Here is a 20,826-nt window from a genome sequence, read left to right as displayed (position 1 = left end):
AAGCGGGGGCGCCCCTTTGTTACTGGCTTTATGTTAAACAGCCAAAAATTTCAGTTGGGGTTTGGGCTCCTTGCCCTGCTCAGGCGTCATTCAAGTGATGGCTTTATGTCTCCAGAGCCAGACCACTGGCTTGAGATCCCACCCCAACACCGCATAACCCCACCAGCAAGGTCCTCTTTGGGCGTCAGTCTCCTCACCTGTAGAAGGATGTCGTCACTTTATGGGGTTCCGGTGAAGATGATGAGTCTGTACAGAGGCGCCTGGGTGCACCTTGCTGCCTTATCCCCACTCTGGGCCCGTCCCCCACCCGCCTTCCCTTTCTCTTTGGCCTCTATAACTCTGTAACGGGAAGAAACTTTACAGATCTCTAAACGTCTGGGCGTTTTTTCCCTCAAGGTGCTGTTTTCTCCACACTTCATAAAAGCCGGTGCCCGTCTGCCCACACTGCATGTTTATTTTATTCCCTACTACGCAGGCCAAGAGGCAAAGTCACTTTCTTCCCCAAATTCCCATCACTCCTTGTTGGCCCGCGTTTTCTCCTACCGCCTAGTGTCATCGTGCAGCTCTTTCTTCTGATTTCTGAGCGATGAAATTGTCAGCCAGGAGAGCCAAACATGTGTCAGCTGGTCCTTGCGCAGACAAACGTCCAGCAGATGGTGCAGACTGAGCCTCCGAGTGGCACTGGCACGGCCTCTCTGCCAGCGTTTCCAGACGCCAGGACAACCACCGCCGATGCTGGGGAGGGGCCGCTGGGCCCAGAGCGAAACGCGAAACGCGGGGCCACCACTGGCGGCACGGACGGCGTCTCCACGCAGGTTCCTGCCACGGCAGGACGGGCCGGGCGCAGGCCCGCTGGTCACTGGTGACAGGCTGACAAGGCAGGGGGCTTCCTTCCAGGAGTTCCCCGCCTACCTGCCTCCCCCCCACCACCCCCAATCAGGAGCCGCACCTCTCGCACACGTGCAGCAGGGGCCCCCTTTCTTCGGCTCAGGCACTCCCCACGCCACATGGGTCAGGGTGCACCCACAGCGCCCCAGGGCGTCACCGACGGTGGCAGAGACCTGCTTCCACCCGGCCAGCCGTCCCCGCCCGCAGAGAGAGCTGGCACGAAGTCACTTCGTGAAGATCGTAAGGAAATGGGGCTGAAATGCAGAAGGCCGGGACTTGGAGAGGAATATGCCGCTTAGCTGGGAGGGACGGCGTGGAGAAGCCCAGGTGGGGCAACGGTCTCTCCATTCAACGGAACAGGGAAGATGGAGGGAAGAAGGGATTGGGTGAGTTTGCCAGTCTCCATTCACTAACGGGAAATCAACAATAGTGATGATGTAAATAAAGCCTGCACAGGTTTTTTTTTAAATAATATAAGTTTATTTTTACATCATTTTGTGCCTTTTTCCATCTCGGTTGTCATCCCCGTGGGCTTCCCATCCCCAAATCACCCCTGTGCCATCACCCATAGTCCGGTGCACTTCCCTCCCCCCACTGTTTTTGATCCCATTCCCCACTCCACCCCCCTAAAATGTCTCTGGTATATGGCTGTTCATTATTGTTATTATTTTCTCACCTGATCCATTATACTCCTGCTATGAGTGAAACCATCCGGTATTTTTCCTTTTCTTTCTGGCTTATTTCACCAAACATGATCACTTCTGGCTCCATCTGCGTTGCTACAAAAGACATGTGTGGTTTTTTTTTTTTTGGTTGCTGAGTAATATTCCATTGTGTATACGTACCACATTTTTTTAATCCAGTCATCCACTTTTGGGCATTTGGGCTGTTTCCATGTCTTTCCAATTGTGAATAAAGCGGCAATAAACATGGGGGCTTGCACAGGTTTTTAATAAACGAATGGTTTTTAAATGCACAGCCTGATTATTTGATCTGGTTTTTCTTTTCGTTAGAACAAACTTTCATTCCCTCCCAGTGGCTCAACGGGTCAGCACACAGCACTAGGAAGCTGTCTGCAGTCACCCCCACCCAGGTGCAGACCCACAGGGCGCAGCAGACCTCTCCTGACCTGCCCACTGCTCCCCTCAGCAGTGTGTTTCATTCACTCTGCCTGTTCTGCTCCCCACTGTGTGTCTGGTGAATCCGCTCACCCCCTGCACCTCTGGCCTACACCCTAGTTCCTGTATGCATAAATAAGTAAATATTTAAAAAATATATACTTTCTCTGAACATGCAAAAATCCAGTCAAACCAGGGTGGTGGTGAATGTCTATTCTTAATCTATTTTAAATCTACCCCCCCACCTCAAATGCCAACAACACATTTTGACTGAGGTCTATGAAATCTCTCAGCACCTATGACTTGCTCCCCACAGTTCTCAAGGTGATCAGTTTCAAAAGTTTTTAATCAAGTCTTAAAAAATAGTTTTATAATAAACTGATAATAATATATAAAGATGGTACAATATTATTACTATATGTATTGTAAATATAAAATGATAACAAAAATTGTATTTAACATAAAAGAGGAGGAGGAGGGTGGGGGGGGGGGACAGGGGCCTCGGGGCAGAGAAGTGTCTTAAGGAGCAGGTACCAAAGGTCCTAAGTCCCGACGGTGAGAGGGTAGACAGGCGGCAAATCTCACAAGGCGAGCGAATGAGTCTAGGACAAAGGACAGTGGACCCCATCAGCCTTGGGCCAGGGGAGGGGTCACATCTCCATTTAGTCTGTCCCCTGGCCTGCCCTACGTGCACAGGACCTCACAGGCCTTCCAAGGCGAGGGTGCAGCAGCGGCCTCGGGGAAGCAGCCTGTTGTGTGAGTAGGATCAGGGAGATTGGGCTGAGGGGGGCAAATTCTAGGTCGTCTTAAAAACAAGAGGTCTGGGCTCCCCCTGGTGGCGCAACAGGTTAAAGCACTGTATTATGACCCTCTCCCAAGCTCCTGAAACACAAGCTCTGTCCCCAGCCAGGGAGCTGACCCACATGGTGCGGCAGACCTCTCCTGGCCTGCCCGCTGCTCCCCTCAGCAGTGTACTTTGTGGATCTCCCTGTTCTGCTCCCCTCTCTGTCTCTGGTGAATCCTCTCACCCACCACACCTCTGGCTTGTACCTCAGTTCTGTAAGCATAAATAAATCTTTAAAAAACAAAAACAGGTCTGCAGGAAGCATCCTCAGACACATGTGAGACAGGATCCCCCAGCACCCCAATAAAAGGCTGCTGGCCACCTACTGGCCACCCTGTCACATTTTGAGCACAGCTGACAAAGCACTGGCAGCGACATCATCCCTGCGTGGACAGGACGCTGCTCTGTGCGCAGACCTTCCCATGTCCCTCATCCTGGGAGGATGAGTAGAGAGAAAGTTGATCTATTGCCTCAATGCAGAGAGAAGAATCCCTGGAGCTCAGCCCCCAGGAGCCTGATCCAAGATCAGCGAGTGCTCCAGGGACCAGCGTGAGTCACTTCCTCCTTCGCCTCCAGTTCCCACATCTGGAAAAGAGGACGACTGTTCAGTGATCACAAAGGACACGGCAAGTACAGGCCCAGGCACCATTACCTGAGAGAGTGAGGAGCTGGACCAGGAACATATGTCTTCCAACCCCACCCAGTCTGGACAGCGAAAGAATTCTTTTTTCAATGCAATAAAAATCTGACACTTGGCAGTGTGGGATTTGGTTTGCGTCTTACTATAAGAAAAATGCCCAAAGCAAAAGATCTGGTCAACATACTGTGGTAAATTTTATGTGTTCAAGTTGGCCAGGCCACAGTATCCAGACATTTGGCTAAACATTCTAGAAGTTTCCCCGAAGGCATGTTTTTAGATGAGATTAACATTTAATCAGCAGCCTAAAGTAGACGGCCCTCCCCAGTGTGGGTGGCCTTCATCTATTCAGGTACAGACGCTACAGGGCTGGCCTGCCCAGAAAGGCAAACCCTGCCGGCCAGCTGCCTTTGCACCAAGCGTCCGCTCTTCCTGGGTCTCCAGCCTACCAGATGACCCTGTAAATTCTGGACTTGCCAATCGCCATGATCAAGAGCCCATTCTTTCAAACAAATCTCTTTTTGCACCTCAACAACACCACAGGGTGTATTTCCTTGCCCTGATTTATTTCCCTGGAGAACTCTACTACACATACTGTGGCAGATACAAGCATGTTCAGTATCTCCAGCTCGTGCTGCCCCCGCCGACCCCCGTTCTGGGCCTCCCACCTCCTGGCCCCAGTGGACACAGAGTACAAGTGAGAATCATTTGTTGTTTCAAACCAATGGGATTTAGGGGTGTGACTGATAAATTACTGGGGTGGCGGCAGGGGCAAGGCAGGGATTTATCCAACTGTACAAGTGCTGATTATACAGTTTTAAACTTTTTCTTCATTCTTACAAGTTTGATATTTGATATAAACACTGAAAAGTAATCTGGAATACTGCAGGCACATGATGGCAGTAAAAGCTTCTCTGAAATTATTTAATGTAAACTTTCCACTGGCCTCTCTTTTAATCCAAGTTACTGGCACAGTGTTCCGTCCAGCCCACCAGCATCCGTCCCATTTCAAACCTTGGAATAAATGCAGTCCATATGGATTCGAACATTTCTGTAAACAAGGCCTCAAGAGCTGCAGTGTTTTATGATTTTATGGCATTCTGTCCACCTTTCTCTCTCTATAGCTTCCAGATTGCCAAGAAGTCTTTTAATAAGATCTGACTCTTTAAGTGGAGGGGAGGGGGAGGCGTTGGAGGAGAAAACAGGTTGGAGGCTGAACCACTGGCAACTGGTTAAGTAGGTGGAGATAATCTGATTTTGACATTACCTAGCCCTGAGGTTATCTGGAATTTCAACCAATGAACACATAGCTGAGATGATCAAATCCATCAAGGATTCAGATTTGTAAAAGGCTTCTCAGAATTTTGATCCAATGGGGAAAAGTATGAATAGTCCCACTTTGCCCCGTAAGTAGTCAAACTCAGCACTTCTGAGCACAAACGGGGCCATACCTGCTTTTCCAGTTCCTGCCAAGTGCCAGCCTACTGTTACAGTTCAATGAAGGCTGGATTGACTCTCCCACTCCTCCCACCTGGCCCCAACCTCTCTAACCCGAGGGAGCAGGCTGAGAAGCGGAGAAGGCAGCCAGGGGCTCCCGTGTCTCACAGGCTGTGGACACTCACGTCTGTTCACTGTGGCCGCAGCCCACTTTGGCTGATGGGACTCCACTGGAGAGTCAAAGATGGCCAGGACACCTCCGACATGCATGGCCACACTGGTCGACAGGCAGCAGCTCCTGGAGTGCAAGGAGCTGCTGGAGATCAAGGCTCCGGAGGTCAGGACCAGCCTGCGGCTGAGGGGGAGCTGGGCTGCAGTGATGGGGCTTCTTACAAAGGCAGCGGGTAGAGCCATTCTGCTGAGCACAGGGACTCCAGGAACGAGGTCACAGGAGGTGAAAACTGCAGTTTGCCTTCCTTTCACCAACAGCTACTGTGTATGGTGAGAGGAGTAACAGCTGATGCAGTCGGGCTGCTGAGAACAGCCCTGTTCAGAATGGACTGCGATTTGCCTCTGAATAGAAGAGCTAGCTGGTGCTGGAGTATCATTTGCTCAGAGGACAGGTCAGTCAGTGTCCAGTGAAGGGACAGAGTGGCCCCTTGGCCTGGAATGTGGTACTGAGGTCACTTGAGTCAGTGTGATTAGCAGACAACTGCCCCCCAGACAATCGCTTCTGTTCTTACAAGGCGGATTATTGCAGCCTCCAGGGTGATAACCGGCACACCAAGACAAGGTTGCTGAGTCTTCAGACCTTGAGGAAATCCCCTAAACATTTGTTGCTGTTTGTCACATAATTAAGCACTTGTAGCATGTTCTCCCTAGTGACCCGAATCACAGAGTTTAAGACGTAAACCGCCTCTCAGTAACGCTCCCTCCACGGAGCGCGGAGATGGGAACATGAAAACCGTGCCACATGTCTGCCATCTGTATTTGTACTTGTCAACAGCTCTGTTTTGGGATAAACAGTTTTGAAATAAGAATCAATTCAACTTGTTGGAAGATTAGCCAAGGAAGAGCTCAGCAGACCAAAACAGAACATGAAGTCAGATAGTCTAAAATAACAAGCACAATTTTCTGTTTCTCGCGCAATGTTCTGTTTTGTCACAGCCCAAGAGAAAGCACATGGCAGCCAAGGTTTGAGGACAGAGACAGAAAAGGCATTTACTTGTGAGAAATTCCGAACCTTGAGCAGATGCCTCGGCTACAACGCAACTGGAAACCACTCCCTGACCTCTAGGAGACTAAGGAAAAAGCCATTTTAGCTTTTCCGCCTGGTTTCAGGGCCCCTGCCTGGAGCCCCACCCCAACTCCGGGACACGCCGTGCGGGCACAAGGCAGGCCTTTGTTACCATAAAATGATGGCGGCTCCCAAAGTCGCTCTTGATTAAAAGTAGCTCATGCTTGAGAACACGACTCCACCGGAGAGCTATTAAAATAAAGAGATGGCAAGGGGAAAATAAAGACTTATATACTGAAAGGGAGGTCAGAGAAGAATCTGGCCAAAATAGGATGCTACAGACCGGTGGCAGATAACAATGCAATTACTTTCTGCCGCGGCTGATGCGTGTGAATGAAGGGTCCGGCTCCCTGGCGGCCCCACAAATTCTACAAAACAAATGAGAACGTGTGTGCTCCACTTGGAAGGACATCCATTTTCTCCTTAAAAGAAGTCATTTATAAAAGAGCAAATTGGTGATTTGTACTTACAGACTGGGCCCTTTTCAAGCCCCTGTCAAGAAGTGATAAATTATTGAAGCGTAGCATAAAGTGTTTTATTTTGGTGTGCCTATAGTAGAACCTGTGAAATGTTTCTGCTCACCTTTTGCAAGTTATTAATTAAAAAAATAATTGTTTCCAATTACTCTGTGATCTTTAAAATAAGACAAGACAAAATGCCACCTCTCCAGGCACCACGCAGCTGCCCGGCTCCCTGTCCTGCCCCCACAGGCCTTCGCGAGGCTGCTGTTTCCAGTCCACCCAGACTGGGGGGTGTCAGGAACGCTGTGGGGTGGAGGCCACGGCAGCGGCACACGATTGTCTGGCGTTCACTCCGCCGCCGGGCCCGAATATATTTGTTGTTCCTGGAGACAGCGTAAACCACTCAGAATAAAGCAAGGGTGTGGAAATCTCATTAATAAACTGTGAAAACCCTCTCAGCGGGAGTCAAGTAACACAGAGGGCCGCCCTGTGTCCTGAGACTGGCCGCTCCGAGCAGGGCTCCAGCTGAAAGGCCCTGGAGGAGCCAGAGCAGGGAGGAGCCCTCACAGCCCCGCGCCCGGAATCCCAGCCCGTCTACACACTCAAGGCGCTGCTCTCAGCCCGATGACAGCCAGACACAAGGGGGGCAGCGCACCCCTGCGTGGTGCGTCACCCTCAAGAATGACCTCGCTGCGTGGCCTGGGCAGACGGGCAGCGCCACAGAGGTCCAGTGCACAGTCAGCGTGGTGCCGCCTCACGGGCACGTCGCTACCGTCCCCACAATGGGTGCCCCGGAGTCCCACTCTTCAAGGACAAGCTGCTGCCAGGTCCCCAATTCTGTCTTCTCAGGTGATGGGATCAGAGTGGAGCTGACCTCAAAGGCCCTCTGTAGCTGAAATGGCAACCCCAGGCCTCTAGGATATTTCACCCAAGTATTCTGACTGGCAGTAGAGGATGGGCCAGGGAAGGACATCCCCAAGGTGGCTTAATTATCACACACTCAGTCAGCCATGAAAACAAAGCAACACAAATGACACTACTTGGAGCTGAGGTAAAAACTGGGTAGCGACAAATTGTGTTTATTCTTACTTTCTGCACAGTGACATATGAAAATGCCCGAAACTTACATACGAAAGAGTCTTTACAAATCAAATCAACAACTTTATACATTTATCTTACTCACATGTCAATCACAAATCAGCAACGGTTATGAAAATAAGGCAAATCATCTCACAAAAGAACAAAAATTTCATCAAAAATATATCCCTGTGTGAAAAGTATTGTGTGCTGTGTTCTTGGGGTGTCTTCACATTCTTCTTTTCTGTGTACTTATGTACAACACTGAAAAGAAAAAAAAATACATTAAGTTGAAAAAACTGCTCTAAGGAATTACAGTAGCAAGTTTTATCTTACTTTTTAAAAAAGATTTATTTATTTATATGCATACAAGAGCTGGGGGGTGGGTGGAGAAGAGGGGGAGTGAGAGGATTTGCCAGAGACAAAGTGGGGAGCAGAACAAGTGAAACAACTGAAACACACTGCTGAGGAGAGTAGCAGGGAGATAGGAGAGATCTGGGGTGACAGGAGAGGTCTGCTGTGCCACGTGGGTCAGCTCTCTGGCGGGGATCATGCTGCAGTGGCTGCCAACAGTTTGACGGTGCTGAGACTGAACCCCTGCAACACCGGGGAGGCCCCATTATAGTAGCATGTTTTTAAAAACAAACAGATTTGGCCTGATACCTCTGAAAGTTTCAAAGGGATTATCATACTGCACAATATATTCTAGAACTACTCTATGAGCCCAATTTTGTAAATCCAGGTGTGGATTTGATGTCTTAAAAGAATGTCATTCTGACACTCAGCTATCCATCTAACAGAGTCTGCAAGTTGTGACCAAGAGAATAAAATAATGTATGTAAAAGTCCCTGGAAGCTAAACATATTTTATAATTCTAATTATGCTTGCAGTTCAGTTTAAGAATAAAGGACATGCTAATACCTATCACCCCAATAAAACTCAAAAGCTCTTTTTTAATTGTAACAGGATAAGAGCAGCTGAGGTGCTGTCTCACTTCTGAAAAAGACCAAGGTCCTTCCTCTAAGTCCTCTGGTAAGAGTCTCAGCCTTCGCTGCCATCCAAAGTTTTGCCCAGCCAGCTATCCTGAACCCCATAACTGAACTCTTCAGACAGGCTGCACAGACCAAGAAAATCTGACAACTGTCAAACTGTCCCAAGATGTGGCCTCCCTCTACCCCGATTACTCAGATCCTGACAGGCTTGTTTAAAGCGGGCGCTGAGAGACATCTTCATCAAAGTCACAGGACAGTTAATCAAGTAAATCCAAATCCTCTCTAAAGGCAAGGATGCCAACTTGAATTCCAAAGAAAACTGCACTGATTAATCCCAAATGTTCCAAAAGGGGAGCACCAGAACGACAGGGAACCACTGGAATGTGGACCCATCCCAGGTGTGGCCACACATGAATGATCCGCCCCGTCACCACTCAGAACCTGCCGCCGAGCTGGGCATTCAGCTGTCTTGAGGTAGGGCGAGAGCGGAACACCTCTCAGTCAGGGCAGAGAGTCAAATAACAATATGAAAAAAGAGAAGATTTTCCTACATTTCAGAGGGACAAAAAAGATGCAATGTGAAGAAACAACGATAACGAGAGCGGGCGACAGAGTGCCTTGCACAGAAGCCAGGATGGTCCACTCACAGCAAAGCCAGACAGAAGTTATCCAGAACTAAAGACTGTACACCGATAAAAAAAAGTCCAAACTCTGGAAGCCAAACTCCAAAGCCCAGAGCTCCACCGAGGGATGAAAGCAAACAGTGGCCACGGGGCAAGAATCATTCCCACAGGCTCGATGTTTTCCTCTTCCCCACGAAAAACTCAAGAATGACTTTATTGTATTGAAATTGTGTTTTTTTAAGAAGGCACTAAAGAAAACACATTGAGTCACAGCAATACATCAGCTAAGTTAACTTTAGAGTCTGATTTCCTATTTAGTCATCTTTTTGGCCACACTAAAGGCTACAGCTCTCCACAGAGAGCCTGTGAGTGCCGGCGACGCAGGCCAAACAGGACACGCAAACTGCCAAGTGACGCAAACCTGACAGCAGGACTGGCCGCTCTCCGGCTCCGCCTCCAGTCTGAGCGGCAGAGCTGGGGGACACGTAAGAACCGCATTCAGAGTGCTGAGGGCTGGGGGTCAGGATGCCAGTGTCTCTCAGGCCTCCCAGGGGAAGAGAGAGCGCCTGGTTCCAAAGTCCCTCGAAGCATTGGAAACAGAACTGATCACACACAAGGTCCGAAGAACAAGCACTTCCAAACAAAGCAAAGCTGAAACCGAACTTTAAGTTCTCGAGGAAACCCTGCAAGGCCCCAGGGACAGCACACCATGGGGGCGCGCGGGACCTCACCGTTGTTTCCTCGGAGGAAGGCGTCCCCATACTTGTTCTTCAGCTGCCCGTTGACATACTCCTCCGTCTGCTCCAGGGCGATGTTCATGTAGCCGTCCAGGCAGGCCAGGACCCCTGGGGACAGTCAGAGGAGAGGCCCAGAGCGCGTCAGGCTCGAACACTACAGGGCAGGCAGGAGCTGACGCCCCTTCATTCATCAGCTCCTCCACGCCCGGTGTACAGATTCACACTGTAAACGGAGCTCAGTGGATGGAAGCACGAAAAGCCTGCGCCCACGCCGACGTGAGCGGAGACGAGGACGCACACCGCCGGGCGCGGCCAGGCACGGGCCCAGCGGGAGAGCCAGGGACTGCTGCTCCCCTTCCAGTATGTGTGACAACAACAGTGACTTTTAAAGCACTGACAAGAGTAACACAGTGAGGACAGGCCCTGTGAAGTACAATTCTTGGAAAGCGACAGCAGAGGGGGCGTCAGGCAGGGCGGGTGACCGCTGGCCGAGGTGCCGTGCCCGTGGCCCCCGTGGCGGTTCTCAGCCACCGAGGGAGGCACGGGGCTGGCAGATTTGCCGCTTTCACGTCGACTGCCGCTCTGACTGTCCTTGAGGGCTAAGAGGAAGCTTCCACAATCTGTTAACATAATAGACGAGGAGACAGCAGGTGCTCCCGAGGGAACATCTTGGAGCTGCGACTCACAGGGAAGAGCAGCTTGAGGATCCGGGAGACACCTCGTGGCGACGGCCCCTTTCTGTTTTGTTCCAGTCAGGAGAGTTTCTAACCCAAACTAGTAGAGAAAATGGCCCAAACATTCGAGGGAGCTTTCAAGGAAACTGTTGAAGCAAATCTTTTTTAATTGTGTTGAGATTAAACATTTTGCAAAATGTGACCTTTCTTCAGAAGATGAAAACACACATAAGCCTCTAACTGAATCTCTAATTTAAAGTGGTATCTTCGAGGAGAAAAAGAACCCAGTGAAAACAATACTACAAATTTGATTCGATGTACCAAGCCCACAGTTCATTCTGAGGCTGAGCTTCGTTAACATGCTCCTCACTCCTGCCCCGTTACCCTGCACACAAAAAAGTTTCTTTTCAAAACACATAGTGAGAACACAGGAATCCAGCAGAATTCCAGGAGTTATAAACTTTCAAAGAATCCGAATGGATAGTGAACAATTAATAACAGTCATTTCCTAGCAACAGGAAGTCTGACAGAACTTCACAGTTTGTTTATTGCTGCATTAATTTAGACCTAAACTTTAAATATAAACGAGATGGTACTTCGGGGACGTGACTTGCAAATCTCGAAAACCACTTGCAAGCATTTCCAAATGCAAGATCCATTTCTAATCAAAATGGAACTGCAGCCCCCTTGTGCCCCTAGGGCTAAATGACTATAAATAACAGAACATAAGACACTTCCTTCAAAAGTACAGAGAAACTGCTACAGAGAGTTGGTGTGTGAATTACCCAACCACAAACTAAGAGCATTCTTTATAACCAGGCTCTCAACAGTGTGCAAGATTCTGCTTTGATAATAAGAGGCCCTGAAAAGAGAGCCATAAACATGGAGAAATTATGTCACTACCCATGTGAAAGGCTGTTCAACCTCCTTAGTAAACAAAAGTGTCAAGAAAATGAGATAATACTTATTGCCAATTAGGATGGGAAAGTGAGCGCAAAGGCTAACAGAGGCTGTGAGAAGGGACAAAGGACCGGAGCCTTGTGTCCGGCGGAGAGCCTCTGGGCCTGGTCTGCGGCTCAGAAACCCTGGCCAGGAGACCACCGGGACAAGGGCTCAAGGGTCGCAGCCTGAGCGGCTACACGGCAAAACGCGGCAAACACCGAAAATGTCTGTTAACGGGAAGCTGACGAAGAACAAAGCGGAATTTTGATCCCCCACATGTGCTCCTGGCCGGCCACTGTGTTGCAGGGACCTGAAGGCGACTGTCAAGTATTTTTACAAGGTGCACATGCAGCCAATCCCCTTCCACAGAGCCACGCTTCTATGAAGACAGGCCCACAGTAAGAAGACAGATGGCCTCGGATGGGAAAACCTGAGACCTTATTTTCTTCCTTCTATTTCTCTTCACTATTTGTTTTGAGATCTCTATAAACAGAAAAACATATATATTACAGAAAAAGGGCCAGGCTGATGATCTCTGTAGTAAAGTGGGCCCTGAGAAAACACAGAAAATAATATCCCCATCCAAACCAACTGTCAAGTATGCTCAAAAGCTCTAGAAGACTACCTCCTTTGGGTTCATCAGGGAATTTAAGAACCGGACAGGAAGTATTGTAGGGAGTTTAGAATATCTCAGTAGTCTGTACGAATCTGCCTGTTCCAAGATAAAAAGCAAATGAACATCAAGGAAACTTAAGCAGCACAGGAAAGAGACTGGCTCCTTAACAAGACTGCTGAGTCACACTAGAGTTCGAGTCCCACAGCTCTCACACGGGCTGTAGCCGAAAAATGAACAGTGATCAACACTGGACACAGAGCAAGCTCCCACACAGTAAGCTGCAAGCGCGGAAGGAGGAAAACGTGCAAGAGGCTGTGGAAAAGACAGCAAGAAAGGCTGCAAAACACTGCTGGTGAGGCTGTGGCTGCTGTAACGCGTCTTAATTTTTGAAAACTAGGATTCAGTAACTTTTAAAAATGGAATTTGATAGGATTCCTCTCACAACGTTCGTTTCAAGAGCGTCATGGTCCCTTACTGAACATTCTGCACAAGAACTGAAAGGGGCCTGGTAGCAGGCGTCTGCCCATCGCCACCTCTCAAGAGCCGCCGCTGCTGAGCTGGGTGGTGGCCGAGTCCGCTTATCACCAGTGTCTGTGGGTCCCGGCCACGGCCTGGGCTCAGGCACAGCCCATCTCGGATGGGGTGACACGGTGCACACTGGGAGTCGGGGCACACAGGCACTGTCAGAGCTGTCTCTCTGAAAAGAATCACCTCAAAGGGGGAAGAAGAAATGGGCATAAAGATTGTTGACAACCAGTGCTGTTGGTCCACCGTGTTATGTTTAAGGGGTTAATAAAAACGAGTTATTTAGTTACCATGGGGGAGGAAACATGAAAATGTTACCTCGATAATCCACTCCAGAATTTAATTTCACCACAACTGGTCGGCCGATGATTTGCTTCAAGAAGTCACTGGGGGTTTGCTTCCGCAGACTCATTTTACCTGTTCTGGTCAGGAATCTGAAAAGGAGCAACAGAAGGTAGAGACAACAGTTAATTATTCAACAGAAAGGCCTTGGAGGCCTTAATGTATTTACAGGAAGTCAAGTATTAAAAGACCCACGTATGAAGCTTCAATATTACTCCATCACTACTGACAGTAACGCATTCTTAGTACTTATTCCGAGCCAGATACTGAGCAAGGAGCTTGACATACGTCATCTTCCCTCAGTCCCAAGACCACCCCCAGCAGAGCTGCCTCCCGCAGAGGCCTGTGTTTCTAGAGTCCTGCCTCACCCCCTTGTCACTCCCACCTCTCACACAGTGGGTGCCCAGTATAGCCCCCCCCACCTCCACTGCTCCCTGAAGGCCAAGCACTGCCAAAACCCTTATCATACCTGGAAAGAAAATGTCCCCATTTTGCTGACCAAAGTAAAGGCACAGAATGAGTAAATAATTTACCCAGAATGTGGCAGAATGTTCAGAGTAGACACATTACAATCATCTGCTCTAAAAGGGACCTCTGCAGATCACTGTAACTAAGTAGCTAAGCACTCCACACATACCAACCCATGTACACCTCCCGGATTTGCTTTTACCCTCATTTTACAGATGAATAAACCAGACACTGGGGGGTCGAACGCCTCACTCAGGCGACACTGTGATGGTACGTGGCCAGCCACGCTCACAAACACAACTTCACACACCACTTAGACTGAACATCACCAGTGCAGCCAAAGATCAGGACCTGACTCTATTACAATTTTACAAGACACACACTCTAAATAGGAACAAGTCTTCAAGTATAACAGTCTAAAACAGAGAGGTGGCATCAAACACCCAAATCTCTCACATCAGACCTGTTGGTGCCTTGAATCCTTTTCACCTTATTATGCAAGTTGACGGTCAGATCATCTGGGAGAAGAAAAATCACAGAAAGGTAGTTACTTAAGCAAAAATTGACAGGAAAAAGACTTGGGAAATTAAGTTTTCTGTCCTGCTACTAGTTAGCAGCCATAAAGCACTGTCGCTTCAAAATTAGTATGGACTCTGCTGCTGCCTCTGACTAGGTAAGAGTCTTTCTCTTTCTCTTTCCTAAAGCCTGCCCTTTTAAAATGTAAAAAATAAAGTAGTGTGGATTTTAAGGACCGCTGTCAAAACTTCAGTTTTCAGCTCCCAATTAAAATAAGTAAGACTGCCTGCTGCACTGGCGTGGCCCACCAGCGCTCTGAATTCAAACGCAGGGTTATTGGTTTTCCATTTGTTCAACAAGTATGTGCGTGCACACACCGTGCAAGGAAATCCAGAACCACGTCACGCAGATAGACTCTCACCCTCAACAACCTGGAGGACCTGGAAGAATCTAAACACATGTTTAAAGGGTGCGAGTAAACTAAAAGTGATCATAATTTAAGTGAACAGTTTCTTTAACCAAGAAAAGTCAACTTCCTAAGTTAAATAAAAGCAAATGCAAATTTTAAAAACTTATTCTTCAATTGTGCGCTGTTCTTTGAATCATTCAAACCTCCCCACAGCCCCCCACTCTCCCTAGCTTAGTGAGGTTTTTAATGTAATCAACTGTTTTGCTCAGCAAACTTTAATTTTCCCACTGAATCGCCAGCTTATTTTTTCAGCTCTACAGTCTCAACAGATAACAGAAATTACAACTACTATGCAGAGTAACACGACACATTCAAGGCTCAGACCACACAGCAATTTTATTTTATGCTATTTTGAGCCCAAGGTGGGGGAGAAAACTCACAAAGTAAATACTGCAACAGATTCCGTACCTTTAATGAGATTAATAAAAACAAACAAATCTTCCCATTCATCTATAAACTGCTTTATTTATGTCCTCAACATGTGCTATTTTGTAGCTGAACAGGCCTAGAGAGACTATTAACTCCAAAGGCCTGACAGAGACTTGATTGCTTAGTCTTAGGCTGACAACCATAGGTTCAAGTCCCATCATGACAGCCTCCTGTACCAAATTCTGATAAGACTGTTCATTTTGTGTTCAAAAAGAAAACAACCAACCTAAGATGCACAATGATGTGAAAATCTAGCTAGCTCACAGAGTATTAATCACCTTGTCCAGAGTCAAATTAATGATAGAAAAAACGTTTGCGATTAGCTGCAGGCTGCCGGTTACCTTATTGGTGTTACCAATACTTTTTTCACTTGGGAAAAAAAAAAACAACAGTTCTAGGCTTCTAAGTTCATCAAAGATCACACCTCCTCATCAAGCCTCATCTTTACTCCAGGAGCAAATGTTAATCTCTTCCGGAAGGCGCCCAACATCCTGCTGGCAGGGAGGTGACACCAGGGGGCAAGGCCTCGAGTCCTCAGAGCTCAAGCTCCAAAGACCCCAAAACCATTTTTTTTTTAAAGATTTATTTATTTATTCATACAGAACTGGGGTACAGGCCAGAGATGCGGAGGGTGAGAGGATTCACCAGAGACAGAGTGGGGAGCAGAACAGGCAGATCAATGAAGTACACTCCTGAGGGGAGCAGCGGGCGGGTCAGGAGAGGTCTGCCTCGCCATGTGGTCACCTCCGGGGCAGGCGGGGATCGAACTCATGCGGAAATGGCTTTAGTTTCTCAGTGCAGTGCTTTAACCCGCTGCGCCACCAGGGAGGGCCCCCAAAACCATTTTTAAGGACATTCTCTGAAAGCGCTATGTGTCTGGAGAGAACCCTGTGAAGAACAGGCATCCCTCATAAACCCAGGCTGGCAGAAACACTGAGGCACCCCCACCCTGAGGGGAAGGAGAATCTCAGCAGAGGCCGACCTACCCAGACGGAAGTGCAGGTGCCGGGAATGCTCTCCACTGGAGCAGGGGGGCAGTGAGGCTAACAGACTTGCGTTTGAGCTTTAGGGCAGGTCCCCAAATGCGGTTCCTTGGAGACAGATTCAGGAGCTCTGGGCTGGGCTCCAGGAATCTGCTTGCCCAAGCCAGGACTCTTCCAGACTAGCAGGTGTGGGACAGACTGTGTCAGGGGGCGGGGCAGGTTCTAATCAGGGACTTGCTGGGGTTCCCACTTGAGGTGGAGAAGCAGAGGAGACACCTCACTGAGCTCTGGCATCCTGAAGCTTCAAACTTCCCTGGAATGAAAGGAAACAGTCACTACTGACCCTTTTCTATTGGTTTTATGGTTTTACTTTGTTTAGTCTTTTCTCCCCCACGACCATGAAAGGGAGGCTAAAGCCTTCTCATTTGTTCACTAAAAGAGGCACATTCTGTTAAATCTTTCGGATTTGGAAAGGGAATAGCTGCTCTCAACACACCTCGTCGATCACCTAAGAGACTCCATCCTTCTGGTTCATCTTCATCAGGTCCTCTGGTTCTCCCTGTTACTTAATAACCTGCCCACAATCCATTTTCTATGAGCAAACTGTTCTCTGCACAATTGTTCCCAGCACCTGGCTCACACAATTTTGAGTTTAATCTTTGAAGCTGGATAAAGCAAAAGGAACAGTTGTGACCATTTCTGAAGCAAGGGAAAAGCCTCTTGAACCAGAAACACATTGAAGAGGAAAGAGGCTTCCTTCCCAAGGGTCCCCTTGATGAAACTGCTCTTCAAAATTAAAGCCACAACCATCATGGGTGCCTCCGCTCTCCCCGCACCTCGCGTTCAGTCTCGAATGAGATGGCTACTTAGTAAAAGGCAGCATGTTTTCTGTCAGAGCTACTGAGAGCACTGGTGACCATCTCTGGATGGTCCTGCAGAGATGTTTTAGTTAAAGAATAAGGGGCAGAGGCCCTCCCTGGTGGCGCAGCGGGTTAAAGCACAGCACTGAGAAGCTAAAGCCGCTTCCGCATGAGTTCGAATCCCGCCTGCCCCAAAGGTGACCACATGGCGCGGCAGACCTCTCCTGACCCGCCCGCTGCTCCCCTCAGCAATATGCTTCGTAGATCTGCCTGTTCTGCTCCCCGCTCTGTCTCTGGTGAATCCTCTCACCCTCCGCACCTCTGGCCTGTACCCCAGTTCTGTACAAATAAATACATAAATCTTAAAAAAAAAAAAAAGAAAAAAAGAATAAGGGGCAGAAACCCCAAATTTCATCCATCCAACAATGCGCCCAGCCTGCTGATTCATGAGCAATTCACACTGTCTTTCCTGGCTCACTGAGCAGAACTTCACCCCAAAGCTCAAGACCTGTCAAAGGTCCAGCTGCTCTCTGCATGTGCCAGGCTTCCCCTGTTCAAGCTGGGAACAGCCAGAGACAACAAGCTACCCACCCAGGGAAGGGGCAGCAGCCCTGGGGGGCACACCCGGGGTCTGAATCCCGGTAAACACAGTGCTCACTCGAGAAGTTACCTGATGTGACTCTGCTGGGTACTGGGCAAAAGACCTCAAACCCTCGATTCTGCAAAAGCAGTCTTTTCAGTTTTATAGTTTTTACATTTTCCCCTCAACTATCAAGACTATCTATGATTCAGAGTGAAAAATGAAAACAATTTGAAAGCAAGTAAACTGCCGTGAAATGTCATCACCACCCTGCACATTACAAGCACTGCGCCTCAGACAGTGTGCAGGCAGCAGGCAGAGAGGAGCTGCTCTGTCCCTGTCCCGCTGGGCAGTGGACTAGGGGACCTGTTTCCCAAGGCTTCCAGTCCCTCGCCCTCCCGCTGCAGGGGCTACTTTCCTCCCTGCTCCTCTGCGGGGCACCCCTGCCCCCCAACCAGTCAGGCTGGGGTCTAGTTTCCTGTCTGTTAACAGCGCTCCTCCTGGACAGATCATCTCATCTCATTCCCTCACTGACCCTGGCACCCAAGCACTGTCCAAACCTGTGGAGACGCCATGGGGGGCAATGCCAGGGAAAACCACTGTCCCTTGCCCTCCGCAGACTACGGACACAGTGGCAAGCACAGTATAATCCCAGCACTTCAGCAGCTGTCAGCTACCTCCATTACTGTCACCAGATGACGAGAGACGCAGAAGAGAAAACGGGTACTCCAAGCGGCTGCACCTGAACCAGGCGATGCTCACGACAATGCAGTCTCCTGAAGTCTACTCCTGAGCAGACTTGCTAAGCAAGGACGCGCTGACTTATGTTTCAGGAAGTCCCCAAATAATTCCTGTAACCGAGTGGTCTCAGCCAGGGGTGATTCTGCCCCCACCTTAGAGGCATCTGGAAATGTCTAGAGACATTTGGGATGTCTTGACTGAGATGGTGCAGTGGAGGCCAGGGAGGTTGCTTAAGATTTTACAAAGCAAGGACAGCCCTCCACAACAAAGGCGCCAAGTCAACTAAGGGGGAGAAACTCTCCTAAGGTCCCAATGAAAAACCAGTGTTCTCTGGTCTTAAAGCAACATGAAGTTAAAAAAAAAAAATCTTTGAGGGTATAATTAACGAGAACAGCTAAATTCTAAGCAGATGGTTGGGTATAAATGATGACTATTAGCCAGTTAATAAACAATTGTCATAAAATCTTGAAAGGGTTGGCCTTCTAAACAACAGGAATTCTAGTGCTGGCCATAAAAATGGTCACTTCCTCATGTTTCTGTAGAGGCTTTAGGTGATTTAAATGCCAATCACTTGGTACAATCCAAAAAGGATAGACTAATCCAAGGGACCTGACTTTTTCAGGTGGAGTGTGGAGTACGTCACAGTTGAGATAAGAGTACTCACTAGGTGGAGATGACCACTGACCTGATCAGTTCGCTGTGAGACACACACACACTCGTCTGCAGACTGCGGCACCAAATTCAAGCAAATGGAAATGCCAGACCCTGCCACAGAAATAAAAAGGCTCTCCCTGGTGGTGCAACAGGTTAGGATGCAGCACTGCAAGCTGGCTGCAGCTGCTTCAGTAAGAGTTCCATCCCTGCCCCAGAGGTGCCCACTTGGCACAGCAGACCTCTCCTGACCAGCCCACTGCTCCCCTCAGCAGTGTACCTCGTTGATCTGTCTGTCTGCTCCCCACTCTGTCTCTGCTGAAACCTCTCACTGTCCCTGCACCTCTGGCCTGTACCCCAGCTCTGTATGCACAAATCTTAAAAAAAAAAAAAAAAAGAAAAAGAAAATTTAAAATAAGAAAAACTCAGCCTTTCTAACTGAGGTACCAGAGATGTATGATGAGCCATACTTGACACAGAAAAGTCATCCTACAGCTTTTTTGAAAAACAATTTGGCATGGCGTATGAAATCATAAAGGGACCCTGCTAGATCACAACATCTATTCACGTCTTCAAGTCCAGTTCAAGTAAGAAATACAGCTTTTTAAAAAAGGGCATCAAAGTGTTACCTGGGGTGCTAAAATGAAGCAAAAACTCACAAACCCCCTAAATGCCTCCAGGTCGGGAAATGGCTCAGCAGCTCTTAAGAGCCACACAAACACAGGCTGCCAATCACCACAAGCTACCAAGTCAGAAAAGACATTTAGAAAGAATCTGCAAGTGATGGCGGGAAGCTGAACGCGTGACTAAGTGGTAAAATAGCCCCGGGAACATTCTTTCCTTCGCCAACCCACTCCGTAGTTTGCTCCTTCTGCTACAGTCTAAGGGGGCGAGGGCCACTGCGGCACTGTCAGTCTTATCTGCAATCACCCAGGTTCCAGACACCCTAAACAAAAGACCTGCTCGGATGGCGCGCGCGCCCCCCCACACTGACAACTGTGGGAACCCCAACCTGACCGCTCCGGCAGCCGGGCTGCCCCAGCTCGTAATCCCTGGGGGCCAGGCGCAGCCACCCCAAATAATGGAAACCCCCAGCAGCCACCCCAAATAATGGAAACCCAGCGATCCCCCGCAGCCCTGGAAACGCGGGAAATCTGGCCCAGTATTCGGGGGCCGCTTCCCGGCCGCATCCTCGCACTGAAGTCGGGGTTCCCGGCCAAACTGCCGACAACCAGGAGCGGCCTCGAAAGCCCCCTCGGGGAGCCCACGCCGGCGCTGTTCCCCACCGCGCGGTCTAGGCGCCCCTCGGCGACCGGCTCTAGGGGCGGCTCCCTCAGCCCGAGCCCAAGGGGGACCTCCAGTCTCTAAGCGCCCCGAGAGCGCGCGCGACTCGCGGGGACCCGCCACCCGCTGGCGCCGCCGTCCGCGCTCCTCTGGGTCGCGCGCGGCTGCGCCTCACACCCCGTCCGCGGTGGGTGGCCGCAGGGGTCGCGGGCGAGGGGCCTCACCTCGCAACGGGGATCCAGATCCCCCAGTGCAGGCGCCCCAAGATCCCGGCCTCCGCCGACACCCAGTGAAACCGAAACTGAAAGCGCCGGGGGGAGGCGCGTCCGCCTCGGCCAATCCCCGCCGGCCTGGCTACGGCAGCCGCGCGGACCCAAACTTCCCGGCCTCCCCGGCACGCGCAGTGCGGGAGTCTGGGTTTGCCTGGGGCAAGTAGGGGCGGTGGAGTTAAAGTGGAAAGCGCTGGGGTCCTTTCTTTGAACAGAAACTCAACACTCTGGCACTCCTACCCACCCCCAAGCCTGTAGGTTATGCAGGATTTCAGTTAGGCAGAAATGGAAGAAATAGCTTGAAGCCAAGGAAACTGGAATTCACTGCGCGGACCCAGACAAGTCCTTGAATAATTTAAGGCAAAT

General features: G+C 49.5%; 1 protein-coding gene across 2 annotated transcripts; it reads right to left on the bottom strand.

The window, feature by feature from the left end:
• Nucleotides 1-7,733: 7,733 nt before the first annotated feature.
• LSM6 (LSM6 homolog, U6 small nuclear RNA associated (S. cerevisiae)) lies at nt 7,734-20,481 on the bottom strand. Of its 2 annotated transcripts, none has more exons than XM_004685307.2 (4): nt 20,416-20,481; nt 13,187-13,302; nt 10,106-10,219; nt 7,734-8,023 (listed from the first exon to the last, which is right to left on the bottom strand). In XM_004685307.2, the coding sequence occupies exons 2-4, from the start codon at nt 13,278-13,280 to the stop codon at nt 7,989-7,991; spliced, it is 243 nt and encodes an 80-aa protein (XP_004685364.1). In that variant the 5' UTR covers nt 13,281-13,302; nt 20,416-20,481; the 3' UTR covers nt 7,734-7,988. The 2 variants fall into 2 exon arrangements, with proteins under 2 accessions (XP_004685364.1, XP_012582200.1); XM_012726746.1 differs by lacking the exon at nt 20,416-20,481 and adding an exon at nt 16,079-16,377.
• Between the last annotated feature and the right edge of the window lie 345 nt (nt 20,482-20,826).

Source organism: Condylura cristata, unplaced genomic scaffold, assembly GCF_000260355.1.
Source record: "Condylura cristata isolate star-nosed mole 26May11 unplaced genomic scaffold, ConCri1.0 scaffold00018, whole genome shotgun sequence".
Classification (NCBI taxonomy): Eukaryota; Metazoa; Chordata; class Mammalia; order Eulipotyphla; family Talpidae; genus Condylura; species Condylura cristata.
This window is presented reverse-complemented; position numbering and strand designations above follow the sequence as displayed.

Bases quoted from the DNA above. Each gene is read 5' to 3' on its own strand.
- LSM6 (XM_004685307.2), bottom strand. From the start codon at position 13,280: ATGAGTCTGCGGAAGCAAACCCCCAGTGACTTCTTGAAGCAAATCATC. The intron at 10,220-13,186 runs GTAACATTTTCA...GACTGTCCCCAG, and splicing joins TTCTGGAGTGGATTATCGAG to GGGTCCTGGCCTGCCTGGAC. The intron at 8,024-10,105 runs GTGAGGTCCCGC...TTTTCTTTTCAG, and splicing joins CTTCCTCCGAGGAAACAACG to TGTTGTACATAAGTACACAG.